The 23,071-nt window shown below is 35.2% G+C and overlaps 1 protein-coding gene and 1 pseudogene across 1 annotated transcript; one reads left to right on the top strand and one right to left on the bottom strand.

The window, feature by feature from the left end:
* The first annotated feature begins 390 nt into the window (after window positions 1-390).
* LOC143627485 (receptor-like protein kinase ANXUR2) lies at window positions 391-17,456 on the top strand. Its single transcript, XM_077097289.1, has 3 exons — window positions 391-1,098; window positions 16,835-16,939; window positions 17,325-17,456. Exons 1-3 carry the CDS (start codon window positions 391-393, stop codon window positions 17,454-17,456), a joined length of 945 nt encoding a protein of 314 aa, XP_076953404.1.
* Window positions 17,457-22,143: 4,687 nt separating this feature from the next.
* Window positions 22,144-22,821, bottom strand: LOC143627486 (putative serine/threonine-protein kinase At1g01540 pseudogene; annotated as a pseudogene).
* Window positions 22,822-23,071: the final 250 nt, after the last annotated feature.

Below are 23,071 nucleotides of genomic sequence, written 5' to 3' on the forward strand. Positions count from 1 at the left end.
CTAACAAGATATTATCCATAAGAGTAAAGAATGCGAAAGTACAAAACACGGGCCTCAACCACCATATCAGCTCCCTTATTATATAAAAAGACTTACGGGTTCAATATCTCATGTATCCAAAACCATATCAGCTCCAGCTACTCCGTAGTAATTAAGCTTACTTCCAGATAATTTCATCATGTGCAACTCAATGATCACGCCTTCCATTGAAGATGCGAAGCACTTGCAGATTCCTCTCTATGACATATCATTGGCAACTAATGGATTTTCTTCCTTGCAAAAGGTGGGTTCGTGAAGGTCTATAAAGGCGTGTCTGAACAATATGGTGAAATCGCTGTAAAGCGATTGGATCGTGGACGAGTTAATGGGCAAGGAGACCACGAATTCAAGATGGAGATTGCTTTGCTTCCAAAATATAATCACAAAAATATTGTCTCTCTTCTCAGCTTCTGCGATGAAGATGACGAGAAGATACTTGTTACTAAGTATGAGAGCAACGGGAGTCTGGACACACACTTACACAAGGAATATCTTACCTGGGAACGACGAATTCAAATTTGCCTAGATGCTGCGTATGAGTTAAACCACGTTCACCATAACGATGGGTCTCAACCTGGAATTTTCCACCGCGACGTCAAAAGCGCAAACATCCTTTTGGATGAAAACTGGAATGCTAAGATTTCCGATTTGGGGTTGTCAAAAGTAGGCCCAGCCAATACGGATGATAGCTTTGTTTTCTCCAATGCTTGTGGCACACCTGGATATATTGCTCCAGAGTACTATATGAACAATCATCTCACAAGAAAATCTGACTTCTATTCTTTTGGGGTGGTAATGTGGGAAATTCTGTGTGGAAGACCCGCAGTTGTAACATCGTACAAAGACGACGATCGTCGATCATTAACTATTTTGGCCCAAAAACATTACACAAAGGGAACATTATATGATATCATTCCTTCCCATTTACGTAAACAGATCAAACCAGCTGCGTTAAACGCATACGCAAAGATTGCTTATAATTGTTTGAAGAATGAAGAAGAACGTCCAACAATGCTGGAAGTCGTAAAGGAGTTACGTGGTGCTCTTTCTTATCAACAGGTAAGTTGTTGAAACTAATTTGCATGAGGCGGGTTAATTAAACTTTATTGATTTTGGCAATTAATGCTTAGACATAAGTTTTTCTTTCTTTTACTAATATTTTCTCGTTTGTGTGTGGGATGGGGTTTCTTTTTGTAGGTTTTAAACTTCAATGCTTTTGTTAAAACTAACCATTGGATCAAATGAAAACCAATTTTTTTTTCTTAATTTCTGTTTGAAGGTCAACGTTAAGTGGCTAAACCAATATAAGATCACCGCTGAAAGATCAAACTTAAATTCCCAAAAAACAACAACAATAATAATAATAGTTTAATGAATTATACACCCTCCGTCTCGGTCAAAATGTCTTAGTTTGAAAAATACAAAGTTTAAGGTATATTAAATTTTTGTTTTATTTGCTTACCAAATGACAATAATGCCCTTGAAAATTAGGTCCATCAATATTGTTTATTAATGTTAGTTGTGTAAAATTAAATATATAAGCAATCGAGTCACAGGTATCTAACATATTCATACCTAAGGCTTTTCCAGAAAGTGGTGACGAAACGTATAACTTGTACAAATCTTTCCATTTTCCAACTCGATCCAATCCATTCGTTCGTAGAGCTATTTACTCGATCGCAGACATTTCTGGAACACCTCTAACAGAGGGACAAATAGTCAATTTTGAAAGAACTTATTGTCAACCTCTTTCAGATATGAATCTATCTGATTCAGAAGGGAAGAACTTGTATCAGTATCTCAATTTCAATTCAAACATGGGTTTGATTCACACTCCATGTTCTGAGAAATCTTTAGTTAATTCCTTCCAATAAAATAATTCTGCGATGATGCGCGTAATCGATCTCTTATTAGGTTATTACTTTTTCTAGAGGAATGGGTCAAGGAAGACTAAGAGAAGAGAACCTGAAATGAAAGGTCAGATAGTGAAAGATGAACAAGAAGCCAATCACGAAGGCCAGAGGGGAGGAGAATGCCAAATCGAAAGCAACCCGTAAAGTCGGTTCCCGTGGACTGAGTCTAGTGCTTCATACGTTACATGACAAGGAAGGAAAGGAAGATAAGTACGGGAAATTAGAACCTGATATGGTTGACTACCCAGGGCGTGGCCGCTTCTCCCTTTGCCTACCTCTCTTTGTCCAACTCGTGTATCAACGTATAAGAAGATTCCGTGAGAAGAGAGATGCGGTAGCCGACCCGGCAATATAACATAAGAAAAAAAGTTCCAGCGGTCGGTCTGTAAAGCAAGATGGCAGGGCCGGTAGCGTTCTCTACTTAACTAAGAAGAAGTGGAGTATACGAAGCGAAAGGGGAAGGTGGGAGGGGGTAAGGTAAAGTTGAGATAGGATCGTAAGAAAGGTATAGGCTCTCCTATATCTATCTATAATATATATAAACGAAAACATAAAAATCCTACGTGTCGCGATGTGGTTGCTCCCCCTTTTTATGGAGTCACCAAATTTGCTTGATTTTTAAATGGAGGCTTCTCATGCATTTGACCAGAATTCATGGTTATGGGTCTTACCAAACCCAGATATTCCTTAAACGGGTTATAACATCTCATTAAATTAAAAATTATTCTCACCAAATTATTGATATAAAAATCCTATAAAATAGGATATACTAAAAATTAATATCTTATTTATTTTAAAAAAGATATATATTATTTAAATTAAAAAACCAATTTTATAGTAAAAAAAATAAACGGGTCTTGGGTCTCATCAAACCATAAGTATATTATTAACTATCATAAATATTATTAATAATTAAAAAAAACAATTTTATAGTAAAAAACATAAACGGGTCTTGGGTCTTATCAAAACCATATAGGTTTTAAATCGGTTATAACATCTCATTTATTTGTGAAACAATTTATCATCAAACCATAAGTATATTATTAACTTTCATACAATAAAAAAAATAAATTTAAAAACAAAAAAATATATTTAGACAAACAATATAAAACAACCTTCGTAATACGGGGGACAAAAACTAGTATATTTATATATGACAATTATAATCATTTATATTATAATAGATCAAAATATTAACTTTACCTTATTATATATTAGTTTGGTAATTGTTGATGTGTCATATTACCTATAATTAACTAATAAAGGGTTTCCCCTTGGGTGTATATAAAGAGAGATAAATATTAACATCATAACCTAATCACACACACATGATAATTTTGTGTGCCTCCTTTCTCCCAAACCGGGTTTCCTCTTAAGAACCCTAACACCATCCTTAACTATACATCCTAAAGGGGAACTCGATCAAGATGACAAACATGTCGACTACATCATACACTGTTGCGGTTACTACTCTCTATGCTGTAACAGGTTCATAGGTTTAATATTTATTATGTTTTCTATTACTTACATGAATAACTGATCAACATCTGGTATCAGAGCGATGTTGATTAATCAGTTCTTTATGTTTTTCCTAAATATGGAATTGAATCAAAAGACATGAACTAAAACTTGATAAAACCTAATTTTTCTAGTTTTTTTTTCATATTCTATTACGAAAACAATATATGAAACTGTTTAAAATCGTTAAAATTCATATTTAATAACCCTAATATTTTCGAAATCTGTTAAAATCATGCTTAAAGATTTCGATTCCAGTTTTTTGTATATGTTTAATAATTTAAATTTTCGACGATGTTCTTCGTGTTCATCATAATTTTTGAAAATTATTACATATTTTGGTTCAAATCTAGATTAAAATCTGTTAAAGTTAATTTAGGGATATAATTTTTCAAATATTGAATAAATTAAAAGTTTTGGTATTTTCTTAAAAGATTTGAATCCCGTTAAAATAGGAAATAGATATAATTGTTAATCCTTAAAAGATTTGAACCAAATCTTATTATTATCCTTTTAGATTTCGAAATCAGTTTAGCGATCAACTAGTTTACGGAATTAATTGTATGGGTTTTATTAATGTTTTTTTGTGTTTTCAGTTTAATTAGAATAGTATTAATTTTTGGTTTTTAGAGTTCTCAGATTTTAAACTTTATGGCCTTATACGGGGGTTTTTTTTTGGAATAGTTTTCCAATCTTTTTCCCTCAAGCACACTAATTTTCCAAAAACTCATTACTTTACCCAAAAACCCATAATACTCGAAAACCTATTAACCAAAAACACATATCATCCGAAAACTATAATTTACCCGAAAACGTTATTTCTCGAAATCCTTGATTTTACCCAGAAAGTTTTTGCTATTAACTCATTAAAATGTTTTGTAAATACTTAAATATTATAATATTTTTCAAAACATAAAGGCTTAACTTGAATGAACTTTTGATGTATCACTTCTGCCCAAAAGGTGATGAGTTACATTTAGCATATCATTCAAGTCTAATTAAAAGCTTTTGTTAGTTTTTGCATAACATGGTACAAATGTCTCGATTTTGCCCAAAGGTGATGTGTTACATTTTTATCTAGCAAAATTAGCCCGTGCATAATTAAAATAGTTGTCTCACTTCTGCCCAAAGGTGATGTGTTACAATTGTTTTGCACACATACTTAAATAAATTTTAATTCTGCCCAAAGGTGATTTATTTTTTGTTTAAGTAGAACTTTTAATTATAGTCTATTAGTTTGATGTTAATAATAGACATGTCACGTCTTCAATAATATATAATGATCCTCACATTAATGATCCTTCATTAATCTAATGATCATAAATTTTAATTTGTATTATTTTAATACCCATAATATTACTCACTATAACATTCTTCTATAAATAACGATCTCATCCAAATCATCCACTATAATATTAAAACATAATATAAGTTTTATATTATAAAGAGTTTCAATAACATTTAGCTCTTCTCAATTTTAATTATCCCTTAAGACATGATATGACTATCCTACTGCTCTTTCTAATAACAATCATTCCATTGAAAACTGGAGCATAAAAATTAGAATGAGTCAATCATAATGTCTCTTAAGATAATGATAATCAAGAACTTATATATATAAAGGCTATCACTAGAGTTATTCTAGATTTAGTTTTTCCTAAGACTAATCAAAATAACTCCTAAGATTCATGCACTCCTTAAAAGTTCTAACTATAAGGTTAAATGACATTACTGAATACATCATAATGTACAATACCATAACCCATAAAGTTAAGGGCTCACACATGGAAATAAGTACACTTTTCTAATGCATTACATACTAAAATTTTCTATTATTACAATTTGTTGCCTTAAGTATCAACTATAACACTCATAAGTACAAAAGGAAAATGAGTATGTTGATTAGCAACACATGTAAAAGAAAAGAATATGACAGTGGAACATAAGATGTTATTCAACTCACCACCATTAAAACCTTAAAGAGGATAATTCTAAGGTTCATAGACAAAATACAAGTATTACTTCCAACTTTAAGTTCTCTAAGGAGAAGTCTCGTTGTAAAAATATGTCATTATATTAGGCATAAGTAACAAGGCTATCCATAATTCAAAAGAATATCTGGCTAAAACAGTAGTCGTATATTAATGATATTTAAGTCTACTAATCCTAATATTTCAATTAACACATGATAGGTTGAGTCTAGTTCTATAAGTTTCTTTACTGTATCAACAAATAACTAACATGCATGAGTGTTGGCGACAAAATTTAAATGTTAAGGCTATTATAACCATGAAAAATTGTCTTCTAATTACGTTTTATGATACCTTAAATATTCTGGAGATTAATCAGAATTTAGTATCAATACTTAAGCTACATTATGACAGTTGTGAGGTTTGCATAGCCAACATAAAGTCACTCTTACCTTAAACTCTCATATTATTTGTTATCAATATCTTTATTGAAACATTTATAAAATATAATTAGATGATACCACATACTTTCACAACTTTTGTTATCATGCAAATAAGAATTTAACAAAAGACAAATGAGTCTTACAAAATCCATCAATTAAAACCAAATTTCATGAGAAATCATGACATGATTTATGAGGGTGATTTTTCTTCTAATCTCATTCTTAGTAATTTTAATCATGTGTTAGATGCTCTAAACATTAATTGGCTTAATGAATAACTATGGGTCCACCATAAGTTATATTTTATTGACATTCGTGGAACTTATTTAAAACGGAATATTCAAACATAATTCTTTTATCATTTAAAAGGCTATTTACTTGTATCTAATCTGACTTCTATGGTCCATGGTTTTAAAGAGATCCATTCATATATACCTAATACGATTTCTTCTAAATATGTCCCTAAGTTTATTATGAAATCTGGACGTTAATGAAATCAAATCAAGTCTAACATATATATGAGAAATTACCACATCACGTACATCATTGAAACTCCTTATGTAGTTTTTCTAGAGATATTAAAGATCAGTGGGAGCATTAAGTGTCAATCATAACTTACAATATTTGTAAGAGGTGGGGGAGTGAAAACTTGATATTATCTCAATAACATCTCTTGTACAAGACACTGCTCCATCACAACACTATTTCATCAAAACTTATCTCTTTAGAATTTACTACTACTACTACTCATACAAAAGTTTCATTGTTGCTTAAACGTGGGCAAATTCAGATTTCTTACTAAACTAATCCTCACCAAGAGAAACTGCAAAAACTTATATTATTAACTTGTTTCTTTGTTAGAATCTATTGGTCTTTAAATATTTATCCTAAGTATGCTAATTTCCTAAAGGTTTCTAAGGTCAGTTGGAGCTGTAAAAGTCCTTATAATGACTTGTTAAAAGTACAAGAGGCGGGGGGAAGAGAGTTATTAAATTTTACTCCAAATTTAACTCCAGTTACACCTCTTGTACACCATATTGCACCAACTCTTACACACTTAGAATACTGAAAATGATAGCAACCTAACCAAGAGCTAATTCATAAAACCGAGACTTTTATAATTACCCAATAATCAACTTAGGAGGACATCTAGGTTTTAAAATCTACTGACATCGACAATTATGTAACCTCCCTAACTAAAGTTGTAATGGATGTTGGAAAGTTTAATGATCCTACCCCTTCTAATTAAATCATTAGCATCAATCAATCTTTTGAATGGAATAAGCTATCATTAGCAAATTAAACTAAACTTCATAAGTCAGAATAGCGTTTGAGATTTTGTTGAAACAACTAAGGGTGTTCATAACTAATTTAAATCCTAACACAAACGCTTAACACAAAGAAGTATGATTGATTGTTAAAGGTTATATGCAAAAGGGAATAAATCATCAAAGAATCTTATAACCTATATTACAAAAGTTTTCATTGAGGATCATCATTGTTCAAGTAGCTTATAATAGTTAAAGAGCTATGTTATAAGAACATTAAAACAACTTTCTCTAAAAACTGACTTACATATTTACATGTTCATAAAATAACCTGGGTTTTTGTGACACTCGTCAATTTCAGGTTAACTCCGTTAATCAAAACTCCGTCAATTCAAACTTAAGATCACTTGATCTATAACGCACATCTCATTACATTTAAACTAGGGTTTTAAATGACGCTTGACAATCACTACATATGTAGTCTTTCGGGATTGCACCGAAACGCAAACGAGTTGACGCAAACCATTGGTGAATAAACGAAAAACATCCAAACAATAATTATTTGATAATTATGTGTTAGGCTTATGTGCTATTTGATATTATTGTATAGAACACTAACTCAAGATGCAAACAAGTTACTTTAAGCTAGAAAAGTAATAATTAGAAGTTGAGGGGCCTTTGTGTAACATATTATTATTAATAATATTAAAAACCCTAACTCCTCTCTCCCTCTCTCTAACCCGATCGGCCTCACCCCCTCCCCTTGCGACGGCAGCCATCACCACCACCACCATATCACCTTCGTTTTGGCCTTAGTTTTCATAATCGGAGCATCCCGCACTTGTTTCTAGGCATCTCTCACCTTCCTCTTGGTTGTTTCTGCGTTTTTAAGGTATAAACATGAAACCCTAATTTTGTAAATCATGTATTAAGTGTTCTTATGCTTTGTATGGATTAGATGATGCTTGATTATGCTTTGGTTATTGATTTAGATGATCATATGTGATTTTGAACGGTGAAAGATTGCTAGAGCATTGATTGTTTGTAAACCCTAGAGGGTTTACTACTGATTTTTATGGATAATTATGTTTATTGCATGTTTGGAGATATGTCGTATGCTTAGGATGCATGCTAGACGATTGTGTGTGCTTGCTGATTTTTTGACAGCAGTGATAGTTAAACTTGAACGAGATGTAACTTGTTAAATATAAAACCAAACTGGATTATTTATGAGTCTAAAAGGTAGTGCTCTTAGTCTAGTTTTCAGAAAACCCAACCACGCCTGATTTGGAGGTGTTTTGGTTGCTCAAACGATTTAAATGTGATCAAAGGTCAAAACTGGTACTGGACAGATTGTAAGTTATGTTTAGACAACTGTAACTGAATGTTAATGTGATAATTGGTCGAGATTGTTAACATTACAGTGTACTAGGTTGAGTCTAGTTTCTATAAAGTCCAAGTTTGTAATTTTTGGACGGGTAAAAGTTAACTTTTATTATTTTACAAAACTGAAATGCAAGTCTGAATTGTGAGACCTGCTGTTAGGCTGTTTTGTAATTATCATATCTCATAAACTACTAAGACCAAATGGGTTGGTTCCACTTCTGGAAGTTAACTTGTTGAGTTAAGAACCTAACCCAATTGGTCTTGCATTAATTTGATTTTTCATTTAACGGGAATAACAAATAACATTCTGTTGCGCATGAGTTTAACTGCTGTGAGTTTTCTGTAATGTTTTGGTCTTTGTGAGTAAACTATGTGGAATAAAAATACAATAAAAATAGTTCTGGAAACCTAACTCATGTGTGCTTTTGTGACGATTTTTGGTGAATTAATTGATATGCTATGATCTGTTGAATAGAGTAATCTTTCAAGTAGAATGCTGTCTTGATAAAACTAGCTGTTGAACTATGTGAAAATACATGAAACCTGCATGTTGTTAAATAATTGCTATGTTTTGACCAAATTGCCCTTGTGGGGATAATTGCTAGTAATGTACAATATTAATACTTGACACGTAAGTAGTTGTTCACACATGTAACGTATCACCAATGTGTTTGTTGAGACACACACAATTCACAAACGAAACACGGAACGTATCTCATGCATAGGTATTATGTGCCGAGTCTAGAGACTCAATAATAGTTCCAACACTTAGAAAATCTCATTCTTGTTTTAGAACGCTAGTGAGGATTTTCTGTGACGCGCATCTCTTGGTTGACTTGTTTTTGAATTCTTCGCAAACAGTGAGTTTCACGTTCCCCTTTTAACTCTTTTAAACGCTTTTACTTGGGGGAGAATACATACTCCAAAACGCTTTAGATTTTGTTATTAGTTATATATCACTTGTAAAGGCTAAGTGGCAAACGAAACAACTAAAGTCCTTCATAACATCGAACCGTTTAGTATTGGATAATAGCGAGTCACTGTTGAGTAGTACTACTGGGTTTGACAAACCCCACCAAACGCTAAACTCGACTGGAGGTCGAGTGGGTGTAATCTTGGCTAACACATTACCATGGTCGGGATAGACATGGTGGCAAGGCAATTGATAAACAGTCGGCTTTGGTGTCGAACACTTAGTAATACTTGCTTTATAGGCTAGCTACCTATAGATATATAATTGATTTAACATTATCTGGTAACGCAAACGCAAAACGTAAACGCAAACGCAAACGCTTTATTTATATAAACTTGTGAACTCACCAACCCCGTGTTGACACTTTTAGTATGTTATTCTCAGGTAGCCGAGGCGGGCGTGCGGTATAGGAACATGCATCATTGAACTCTATCGTTTTTGCAAACTTATTTTTAAACTGTTATTAATTGGGTTTTAAGTCGTCCTGCGTGGCGCAACACTTGGTTTATGATTTTACGCTTCCGCACTTATTTACACTTAAAAGTTTTCATGGTTTGAAAACTTTACTTATGGTTTGATTATAACTAATGAATCCGATCCTGTTAGTTCACACCCTCTGACGGTAAAACTCCGTTAGTGGATTTTGAGGGTGTGACAGTTTTCAGCCACCCAAACGTTTTCCTCTCCGTACAACGTTTTCCTTTCCGTACGTTTTCCAACGTACCACACCTGCAAGTCTCTCATCTCCGCCGGTGTCGACTGAAAAGTCTCCGGCACCGGGTAAGTCTCTCTTCTGCCCCTTTCTTGTCTTCATTGCAGGTTCTTCACGAGACACCATCACGTCACCGTTTGAAAAACAAGGCGGAAACGGGGAACCACGGAACTTGGCCGGAAAATCCCGATAAGCGGCGCAGGATTAATCACAATTCATACTCTCCTCAAGATTGCTCGGATATGGATCTGGGTTTTGCTTCACCTGGGTCGCATCTGTGTTTGCTTCAATTTAACCGATTTGAAATTGCGATTTTCCTCCAGAAAAGATCTTCATCGTTTTTCTGCTCGGAAGATCTACAAGCTGCTCCGCAAAGCCACCAACGGTCACCAACTGTCAGATCTGCCCAAGATTATTATTATTATTATTATTATTATATTATATTATATTATTATTATTATTAGTATTACTATTATTACCCCATTATTATTATTACACCATTATTGTTATTATTATTATTATTATTATTATTATTTCGATAAAGTGTTTCATTGCTTGTGTTTGTGTGATTAGTTGCAACAATAGAGCGAAGGAACCATGACTATTACTTGAGACCATGTCTTGAAACGAGGGGTGTAGGAAAAGGTAAAGATAGGGAATATATATTGTGTTTAGCTTCTTGGAATGTAGGAACACTAAATAGTAAGTTGCTAGAATTGGTAGATGTCCTTAGAAGGCGTAGGGTTCAGATAGCATGCCTCCAGGAGACTAAGTGGAAAGGGAATAAAGGGGCTGAGTGTAATGGGTATAAGCTGTGGCATTCGGGGTCTGATGGAGCTAGGAATGGAGTGGGGTTTCTAGTGGCTAAGGAACTACACACTAGGGTGGTGGAGGTGATAAGATATAATGACAGTATTATGGTGTTGAGATTAGTACTAGGAGAGGAAGTAGTGGCAGTAGTCTGCGCCTACGCGCCTCATGTAGGATTAGGGGATCAGGAAAAGAGAGAATTTTGGGATTGTCTAGACGCAGTGGTGGGGGGGCATACCTAGGGGCGAGAGGATTTGTATAGGAGGTGACTTTAATGGACACATTGGTAAGGCTAACGATGGTTTCCAAGCCGTACATAGGGGGTTCGGTTTTGGTGATAGGAACGAGACCGGAACAGACCTACTAGAGTTTGCGGTGGCTAACGATCTAGGTATTATAAATTCTTATTTTAAGATAAAAGATTCTCATTTGATCACTTATAGCAGTGGCGGACGCGACATGCAAATTGACTACCTTTTGATGAGTCAAGAAGACCGACGTTGGTGGAAGGACTGCAAAGTTATACCTGGAGAGACGGTTGTGGCTCAACATCGACTGCTGGTGACAGATATAGGCTTCAGAAATAAGCTGATTGTTCGAGAGAAGAAAGGTACACCTAGAATTCGATGGGGGAATTTGAAGGACGAAAATCTCCTACTGTTTAAGGATAAGCTCACGCTGCAGACGCGGGGTCGACTAAATGGGGACTCAACTCATATATGGGAAGCTATGGCGACAAAGATCATTCAAGTAGCAAAAGAGACTCTCGGGGTCACAACAGGCAAGGCAGGTGGCCATAAGGAGTCTTGGTGGTGGAATGAGGCCGTACAAGAAAATATAAGGGACAAACAAGTATGTTTTAGGGAGCTTATGAGGTGCACGAATGAGAAGGAGTGATTGGATTTGAGGGAGACCTACAAAACGGCCAAGAGAGAGGCGAAGAAGGCAGTGGCAGAAGCAAAGAACGCGACTTATAAACGGATGTATGAAAGTTTAGAAACAAAAGAGGGGGAACATGCTATGTTTAAGATTGCTAAAGCCATGGAGCGTAGAAGGCAAGATCTAGGGCCTGTGAAGTTCATAAAGGATACAGATGGGCAAGTACTAGTCAAAGAGAAGGACATCAAGCTAAGATGGCAAACCTACTTCCATAACCTTTTTAATAATGGAAGAGCTTACCAAGAAGAACATGACAACACAACCTTCCAACTACAACAACCAAATAACTGCTACTGCCGAAGGATCACACGAGAAGAGGTAGACTGCACTTAGGAGGATGGGAAGAGCTAAGGCGGTTGGCCCAGACAACATACCTATCGAGGTGTGGAAGTGTCTGGGAGAGGAAGGAGTCATGTGGTTAACTACTTTGTTCAATAGTATTCTTAAATCTGGTAAGATGCCAGACCAGTGGAGGATCAGCGTTGTAGTTCCTATCTATAGGAACAAAGGAGACGCCCAATGTTGTGGTAACTATCGAGGAATCAAACTACTAAGCCATACTATGAAGCTATGGGAAAGAGTGATTGAGGTTAGACTTAGACGACAAACTCAGGTTACGGTGAACCAATTTGGCTTCATGCCGGGTCGTTCCACCACAGAAGCAATACACCTTATAAGAAGATTGATGGAAAAGCATAGGGAGAAGAAGCGTGACCTGAATATGGTGTTTATCGACCTAGAAAAGGCCTACGACAGTGTGCCACGATAGGTGCTTTGGGAGTGCTTGGAGGGTAGAGGAGTACCAAGGAAATACATAGAGATAATTATGGATATGTATACCAGGAGTGCAACAAGTGTTCGTGCACCAGCGGGGGATACTGAGTTCTTCCCCGTAGAGGTGGGTCTTCACCAGGGGTCAGCGCTGAGTCCGTTTCTTTTTGCAGTAGTCTTGGATGAGTTGTCAAAGTCGATTCAGGGGACGCTTCCGTGATGCATGATGTTCGCAGACGATATTGTGTTACTTGCTGAGACAAAACAAGATCTAAACATGAGGCTTGAGGAATGACGAACAACCTTAGAGACAAAAGGTTTAAGGATTAGTCGATCTAAGACGGAGTACCTACACTGTGATTTGGTGGGGTAAATGACAATGAGGACATACAGATCACCATTGAAGGGCAGGTGGTTCCGCAGGTAACGAAGTTCAAGTATCTAGGATCTTTTGTTCAGATCGATGGGGGAATTAGACAGTGATGTGACCCATCGAGTCCAGGTAGGATGGTGTAGATGGAAAGCAGCCACAGGTATATTGTGCGACAAGAGTTTCCCAGCTAAACTAAAGGGAAATTTTATAGGGTTGCAGTTAGACCTGCAATGCTATATGGAATAGAGTGTTGGGCCATCAAGAAGGCACAAGTGCGGAAGATGGAGGTAGCAGAAATGAGAATGCTACGTTAGATGTGTGGACACACAAGGTTAGACCGAATAAAAAACGTTGTGTTTCGGGAGAGATTAGGGGTAGCGAACATAGCAGACAAGATAAGAGAGTGGAGATTGAGATGGTTAGGACATGTGAAGAGAAGACAGACGACGAGTCCTGTTAGAAGCATAGAAAATATTACTATAGAGGGGAAGATGGGTAGAGGACGACCTAAATTGACTTGTGACGAAAGAATTAGGCATGATTTGATAGACCTAAACCTCTCCGAGGACATGGTTGAGGATAGGAATTCTTGGAGAAGTAGAATTAAAGTTAAGGATTTTTAGGAATAAGCGATTACCCTAGGGCTTCTATTTTCCTTTTTTGTCACACACCATAATGATATTTTCTTTACATATATTATTATTATTATTATTATTATTATTATTAATATTATTATTAATGTTTATATTACTGTTGAACTTTGATTTATCTGTATTGCTTCATACATATGTACCTTAAAGCTGAGGGTCTCTCTGAAAGCCACCTCTTTATCCCTTTGGATAGAGGTACGATGTGCCTACATCCCACCCTCCCCAGACCCTACTTATAGCTTCGCTGTTGGTGGGACTACACTGGGTATGATTGATTGATTGATTGATATAAAATAACCTGAAAGTTCTAAACTGAAGGTCAAAGAACACTTAATATGTAAGTCAATAAAATTCATGTATGGGTTAATGCAGACATCATAATGTGATGAAATCTTTATACAATTATTTTTATCAAAAACCAAGTGGATTAATGTACCTACCTCAAGATGAGTGGGAGCAACTAAAAACAAACTTTTCCTTATATAGATGACATTCTTCTGACAAGTATATGTTACATAAGTCAAAACATTGTTCGTACATACTTTGATATAATAAATCTCAGAGATATCCCTTACGTAATAGATATCATAACATTCTGAGATAGACCCAAAGGGACGTTAGTTTTGTTCTATAAGTTTTACCTTAAATGGGTCCTTACACATGTAACAAACAATATTGCTCTATTTAGATGATAATAGGATCATTGAGATTATTACCTTATGCTTCGTTAAGTAGAAACCTTATGTAGGTTCAAGTCTATACTCGTTCAGATATTACTCAAAATTGCAACACACTAGATATGTCTAGATTAATGTGAGCATCCAAAAGAGTATTAAAACATCTTTAAAAGAAACAAAAGACTATAATTTAAAATAAGAAGTGAGAATTCAAACCGCTAGAATACTCTAAACTTTGCTATATTCAAAGATAACATAATGTAATTTTCGGCATATATTCTCATGTCAGCAGATAAATCTATCTCATTGAGGAGTCATAAAGAACTGATAACAATAATCTAAGTTATAATGACATAATATGTTGATTAATCACAACGCAATTAGCAATAAATGTTGTTGAAAATTTATCAGTGGACTCATAAGTTTATTAACTTCATAATTATTATATATTGAAGACTTACTGTGATAAACTCAGCTACCATGTTTTCTCAAACAGTAACAGTTCGAGAGGTGCTGCATTAAATTTCGATATGAAACTAATTATTCGTTTATGAACGAATTGAGGAATCTAAATTTTCGTATCGAATACATTTATGATATGTTTAAGGATCCTATAACTAAAGATCTACCCGTAAGTATTATGAAAGCGCTTATAATCATGAGGGGTTTATTGATGATCATGTACAACTGCATATCGTACAAAAATCCTACGTCTCGCGATGTGGTCGCTCCCCATTTTTTTGGAGTAACCAGATTTGCTTGATTTTAAATGGAGGCTTCTCATGCATTTGACCTGAATTCATGGGTATGGGTTTTACTAAACCCAGATATTCCTTAAGTGGGTTAAAACATCTTATTAAATTAAATATTATTCTCACCAAATTATATATGTAAAAATCCTATAAAATAGGATATAATAAAAAACAATATCTTATTTATTTTAAAAAAGATATATATATTATTTAAATTAAAAAACAATTTGATAGTAAAAAAATAAACGGGTCTTGGGTCTTATCAAACCATAAGTATATTATTAACTTTTATAAATATTATTTATAATTAAAAAACCAATTTCATAGTAAAAAAAAATAAACGGGTCTTGGGTCACATCAAAACCATATAGCTTTTAAACAGAGTTATAACATCTCATTTATTTGTGAAACAATTTACCATCAACCCATAAGTATATTATTAACTTTCATACAATAAAAAAAATAAATTAAAAAAATAAATAAATATTAGAACAAACAATATATAACAACCCCCGTAATATGGGGGATAAAAACTAGTATATATATATAAAACCACAAGGGCCAAAGTAGCAATCTACTCCTTTAATTTTTACCTTTTCTTTTTCTAGTTAATTAGATAGGTTGTGATTTGCCTATTTTCAGGGCTCTTACAATTATTAAGTTGAAGGCTTGGTTTAGATGGGCTGTGAGTTATTTTATTCTATCATTTAATAACTAAAAACCACCACTTCCTTACCCATCCTTTCTCTTACCCTTTAATATTTTGGTTTGGTTACATTTTTTTAAGCAAGATGGAACAAGTAATCACACCTATATAGTACAAAATTTTTGTCCACTTTTAAGTTATTGCAACACTTAATTTGAGACAAAATGGCAAAACACGTCCTTTATGTTTGAACGTTTTTTCAATAGACGTTCTTTAGCAAAAGACATGGCAGAAAACGTATTTTGTGTTTCAAATTTTGTTCACGTTACATTCTTTCGTACTAACCCAGTTAATTTTTTCGTTAAATGCGGTCATGTGCTTTGCACATGAGGGCAATGCCGTCATTTTACTCTTTTAAGGACTGTTTGTGTAATTAAACTAAAGTTTTGGCCTTTTGAAAAAATACTTTTATTTTTTAATAAAACAAAAAATATACAATAACCCCCCCCCCCCCATTCTCTTTCTCTCTCACACACCCACCCACCCACCTTTTCTATCCACTGCCACCATTTCCTCCCATCATCTTCATCACCACCAAAACCAGTTTCCGCCGGAGAATACGCCATTCATCTTCGCCGGAGATCACGCCGCCGGAGAACACCACGGTTCATGGATTAAAGCGTCTTTGAATTCCTCGCCAGAGAACACGCCGCCGGAAAACACGTTGTTGGTCGCCGATTGATCAAATCGAGGTAAGCTAATCACACCATTCTACTCGTCTTTGAATACTGAACAGAAGCCATAAAGTTTTAATCACAATTCTTTGTTAACGAACACATATTTTTTATTTGAATGGTTTCTAGGGTTTATAAGTTGGGGGCATTTTATTAGTTTTAACCAATTCAGAAGTGGTAGCAGCAAACTAATAGGATGGTCAGGCGGTGGTGTTAGATATCAGTGGTGGTGTTCCATGTGTTGGGATATGGTGTTCCAGGTGGTGGCGGCGGCGGCTACAGTGGTGCGTGGTGGTGCTGTTCGACAACAGGTGACCGGAGATGGTTGTGTAGTTGGTGATGGTGGCGGCGGTTGTTGTGGTTCTGTATGAAGATGGGGTTGGTGATGATGGTGGATTATTGTAGGAGAGAGAAAGAGAGAAGAGAGAGAGAGAGAGATACGGGGAGGGAGTATATGTTTTTTAAATATATATATTTTTTTAGTTTTAATTATTAATATATGTGTGAATTTACTACACTGCCCTCATGTGCAAAGCAAATGATCATATTTAACGAAAAAATTTAACTGGGTTAGTGCGAAAGGATGTAACGTGAACGGAATTTGAAACATAAAATACGTTTTCTACCATGTCTTTTGCTAAAGGACGTCTATTGAAAAAACGTTCAAACATAAAGGACGTCTTTTTTCATTTTGTCCTTAATTTGATGTAGTTTTGATTGTTGAGAGCGATGATATTACTTTTGATGCAGGATCTTAGCACAGAATTTGATACAGACCAGGTAACCCATGGAGCAGCCGAAAACCATCCTGATGAGATTAGAAAACCACCATGTGACAACCTGTTCATTGCGCGATCTGGTTCAGAAAACACTGTTTACTAGACTAAAAGACTAATCTTGAAGACCCATTCAACACTGCACTTTCACTTTCGAATCACAAGCATGTGTTTAGGAGTTCATCGATCGGTTCCTAGTTTCCATTTTATTTTCATGTAGCGTTAGTTCCTTAAATTTAGGTCCTGTTAAGTCTTAATTGTTAAGCCAAGTTTGTTTAAAGAGTTATTACTTATGAGTCAATTATGTAATTAGTTAGAAGTCAAGCTTATTGTCTTATGTAATATTTATGTAAATATGTAAAGTCGAATTGATGCCGGATCATTATGATTAATTGAAATACACACACATGTTTTTAGAATACCCGATCACTTATCCCCGGTAAACTATATATTAGCCTATTCGGTATGTCATAAACTCATTCTAATACCATAATTTTGTTAATTGTTATGTTTATTACTATAACCTTTTGGAGTTTGACCCTCTGTGATTTGGTATGTTTGTACTCTTTGGCTTCAAGGTACTTTTTGGAGGTTTTGTTGAAACTAGAATGTGGACTAATAACCCGTAAAACAAATGAGTAACTTGTAAATGATGAAGCGCGATGGAGAAGCGATGAAAGTTGGAATGAAGACACGATAATTCAGATCTTCACCTGAATCGACCATTGATTCGGCGTCGTTGGGACCCGCCAGGAGCGGCAAGGTCACTGGCTGAGAGAAAATCAGGTTGCCATTTGCGAAGACGCTGGGAAGAAGAGAACTGGGGACTTCAAAATGTACAACAACAAAGGTACAACATATAAATCACATAATACAACTTACCAACGCAAAGATAAAACATATAAAGCACATAGTACAACTTATTAGCACAAACGAACAATATAGAAAGCACATAGTGCAACTTATAATGTCGTTTATGACAGATGGGAAAAAACATGGACATGTGTAGGCTTTCAACTAACACGTGGAGACTTCAAACAACATAGAAAACACACAATACAACTTATTAGCACAAAGGAACAACATAGAAAGCACATTGTACAACATATAATGTCGTTTTTGACAGACAACAAACATGGACATATGCAGGTTTTCAAATAACACGAGGAGACTTCAAAATGTACAACTTATAATACACCAACTTTATTACGGAAGTTGTAAATTAAAGATAAACTAGGGTTTCGACCCCCCGCGTTGCGGGGGTTGTGAAACCATACCTGAAGCTCATACAAAGTACAAAAGTGCAACTATCTTCTAGAACGATTAGGCTGCAAGCAACAGTAAACCACTTACCTAAAGCAACATTCTATAATTCTGTTAAAAACTCATAATCAACTTTTAAGGAAATGCAAATAATCACAAACAAAGCAAACTGTACAATCCTTTAAAAACTCATAATAGGTATTCAGAGTGTAGGGGTATGGTACTAAACTCGGTTTTACGACCCTAAATTTATTATGTTTGGCTTATTTTATTATATGGACTAATACAATGTTATTGGGCTGAGGGGGTTTTGTGGAGGTAACCCTAACTGGGCTAGGCCCATTAGGGTACCATGATGGTGGCCATGAGACTCTCTATATAAGGAGGTCTCCACCTCCTTATTAAGGGGTCATGCTCAATAAGAGCCACCACCACTTTTTTGTGTCTGTAAACAAGAGATCCTCAGGATTTCTTAGCAGTCACCTCCACACCCCCGAAAAACCATTGCAGGTCTCAAGCAGCCGAAGAAGAAGATCAAGATGTGGTTCGTTCATCTCGAAAAACCGTGGAAACATCGTCATGGATCAGGTCAGATTCATTTCATGCTTCGACACAGAGCAAATGAAAATTAGTGCCACAAATAAAGCAAACAGTATCAAACAGTTGAATTAAACATCTAGAAATATAAGAAACCTAATCTCTAATTTTAATCCATTCCAGATGGTGTGCACCAAGAAAACAATATCTAAAACCCTTATTCCTACGCCTTAAATTTCACCAATATACAATCTAAAAATCTAATTTAGCACACATAAAACAAAAAAAATATTACAACCATAGCAGGAAAAGGAAAACCAATCTAAACAAAAGAAATGAGCCGGAAGGGTATCAATTTGTATAACAAAGTTTGGCCCGTTTAAGGTAACGAATGAGAATATAGTGTTTCTCTATTCAAACGCATACCGCATCAGAAACTTTACAGACTAAGATGCAACCCTTTTTCTCTTATATAGTGTTGACCAACGAAGTCATGTTTTGAAAAGTGGATAACATATGTGGGCCACTTCTAGAAAATGATTCAATGAAAGAATGACTTGAACCCATCTAATCATAAAATACTTGGTTCGCTAAAAACTTGGTTTGCTACGAACTGAGATGTGCTGGGTTGTGGTGACACCTGAAAAAGAAAACACAAAATTAACTTTCCATAACGAACTAAAATAAACTTGGTTAGAAATAATAAGAATGCAAGATGGTTGAAAACATGGATTAAAGATTACATAAACGTTTCCTAGTATGTGACTAAGTAAAAGAATCTAGGATTAGGTTCAGGTTGGTATCACAGCTGCAACATACATTACTATACCAAACACCATTGATCTAAAGAGACAAAATCAAACACATAAACCATTATACTTATGAAAGTCCAATCAAAGTCAAGTCAATCCTTCTAATGATTCAAGTGACAACCATAAACTATGATGGCGTAATTTAAAAATAAACGTGAAGCCAACTCGAGGCTCATCACGGCTGCAACATAGATTGCGACGCCAAAAACCGATACCGGTTTGAGAAGCGGAATCACAATTGTTCAGCTCCGCACCATGGCTGCAACATAAGTTGCCATGCCTATGACCGAATTATCATCACAACTATAAATGAAAGCCATTAGATTTATAATGAGGCGGTCTTCCCTTCTATCGACAACCAAGCCATTTCAGTTGCCAATCCAAGACAACACAGGCTCAGATAAACATCATTGTCGGGCCAAAGTCAACTCCATCAAACTATTCAAGAAATTATATTATAGTTGAATGATAATGAAATACATTCAAAGTCACAGCAGAGCAAGAGAAATTGAAGATGAATCGGCAAAAAGTCATAGCAGAGCAACACTGTAAAAAGTCATACCAACAAAAGTCATATATCTAATCATAGTTTTGGCTTATGATAATCTTAATAGTAATATGATGGTGAACATCTCAGTAAGTATATAGGGCATCTAATGAGGCTAATAATGAAGGAAGATCATATATTAAAACTTCAAGAAAAAAAAGTCATCCATCAAATGTTGTCATACCTTCTTCTCTCTCTGTGGCAGCCATATCCAAATCGGTAACCCGCATTTTAACTATCGTTGAGGTGAAAGAGAAGAGAAAGAGGATTTTAATTTTCTCTTTCTCTTGGATTTTAATTTCTTTTGTGAATTGGCTGGAGAATTGATGAAGTGGATGGTTAAGAACTCACAGGTGGAATGGTTAGTGGCATATAAGGTCCTATTAGAAGCGCACACAATTTAAAAATGTTTCACAAAAAGCAACAACCCCATTTGTACAACAATAAGAACATGATGTACACGACCAACCCATCCTGACCCGACCAATTAATTAAAAATCTATCATAATAGCGGAGGGGGCGTGATTTCCAAATCACATGACATAAGTTCATAGGTCCACCACAAGTCGAGAGGCGTGTTGCTTTCATCCTTGAAAACAAGATACTTCTCCACACCCTCACCACAAAATCCAAGTAAAGATACAATGTTTCCCTTATTACGTTCTGCAGCTTTAGCGATCTCTCTCATGAATTCAAGTTTTCCAAGCGGGCGATCCAACCGCCATACGGAAATGCAGCCGTGTTTTTCTGATGTGACTTGACTGAGAAAATTTTTGTTCCATCCAACTGAGTCAAAACTTTCAACTGCTGAACGTATGTCTTGGAGAGGAATCCGCTGCAAGTGCTTCACTTCTTCGCTGGTAAGTGACATGGGGCTAGTCTGGAAAAATTAAAAAAAACAAAGAGCAATGTTCAATAAAGTAAAAACGATATTAATTTATATTCCCTCCGTCCCGGTCAAAGTGTCTTAGTTTGAAAAGCAGAAAGTTTAAGGTAGATTAAATTATTGTTTTCTTTGTTTACCAAATAACAATAACGCACTTGGAAATTGGGTCCATAAATATTATTTATTAATGTTAGTTATGTGTGTTTAAGGGTAAACTTGAAAATTTGTTAATAAATTTTGAAAGTGAACATTAGTTATGTGACAAATAAAAAAGGAAATGCGGACACTTTTAATAAGACGGATGTAGTATTATTAATATTATTCTTGTACGTTATCATTACTATTATCTATTAAGTTTAAACCCTATTTTATTTGGATTTTGATCAACATCAATGATAAGCAACCGAAGGAAACATCGTCTCATTATTGTTTTGTTTTTAGGGATTTAAGTTTGATTAATAACTAAAGTGACTAATAACATGTTTTAATTGCCAAAACTAATAAAATTAATAAACCCTCATGCAAACTACAACAACATACCCTTTGAAGATCAAGAGCCTTTTGTAATTGTTCCATGACTTGCTTCATTGTTGGACGCTCTTCTGCGTTCTTCAAACATTGATAGGCAGTTTCTACAAACGCGAGTAAAGAAGCTAGCTTTATATGTTTTTGTAAATGGGAAGGAATGATACTATATAATGTTCCCTTTTTCAAATGTTTATGGACCACAACGGTTAAGAATCTACGATCATCCGTGTACGATGAAACAAGTGCGTGCCTTCCACACAGAACTTCCCACAATACGACCAAAAGAGTAGACGTCAGATTTTTGTGTGAGATAACCGTTCATATAGTACTCTGGAGCAATATATCCATGTGTGCCACAAACATTGGAGATAGCGAAGCTAGACTCCATATTGGCATGTTCTACTCTTGACAACCCAAAATCGGAAACCTTACCGTTCCATTTCTCATCCAAAAGGATGTTTGAGCTTTTTACATCGCGGTGGAAAAGTCCACGTTGAGACCCATCGGTATCATGAACGTGGCTTAACCCACACGCAACATCTAGGCAAATCTGAACTCGCTGGATCCAGGTTAGATCTTCGTTGTGTAAGTGTGTATCCAGACTTCCGTTGCTCTCGTACTTATAGGCAAGTATCTTCTCGCCGTCTTCATCACAGAATCCGAGAAGAGAGACGATATTTTTGTGTTTATGTTTTGAAAGCAAAGCAATATTCTCCATCTTGAATTCGTGCTCTCCTTGCCCTTGTCCTTGATCCAACCGCTTTACAGCGATTTCGCCATGCTCTTCTGATACGCCTTTATAGACCTTCCCGAATCCACCTTTTGCAATACAATTCTGGTCGGAAAATCCATCAGTTGCCAATTTTATGTCATGATTAGAAATCTGCAACTGCTTCATTTCTTCAATGAAAGAAATGTTTTTTGATTTAAATATGATGCAAATATGGAACAGAAAGTTAAGCTTAGTATATGGTTTTGGATACATGAAATATATATGGAACACTTCTTTTTATATGGTTAATTGACACCAAAGAGATAAGCGTGTTTGTATATGTGAAAACGCGTTTAGGTTTTCTTAATTATGGTTATTTAATTATAAAACCACTTTCTTGTTTTGTATTGTTTTTTTCTTTGTTTTTTCATTATGA

The sequence above is a fragment of the Bidens hawaiensis genome, unplaced genomic scaffold, assembly GCF_021521415.1.
Source record: "Bidens hawaiensis isolate Kalapana, Puna unplaced genomic scaffold, B.hawaiensis_p1.1 tig00004685_1, whole genome shotgun sequence".
Lineage (NCBI taxonomy): Eukaryota > Viridiplantae > Streptophyta > Magnoliopsida > Asterales > Asteraceae > Bidens > Bidens hawaiensis.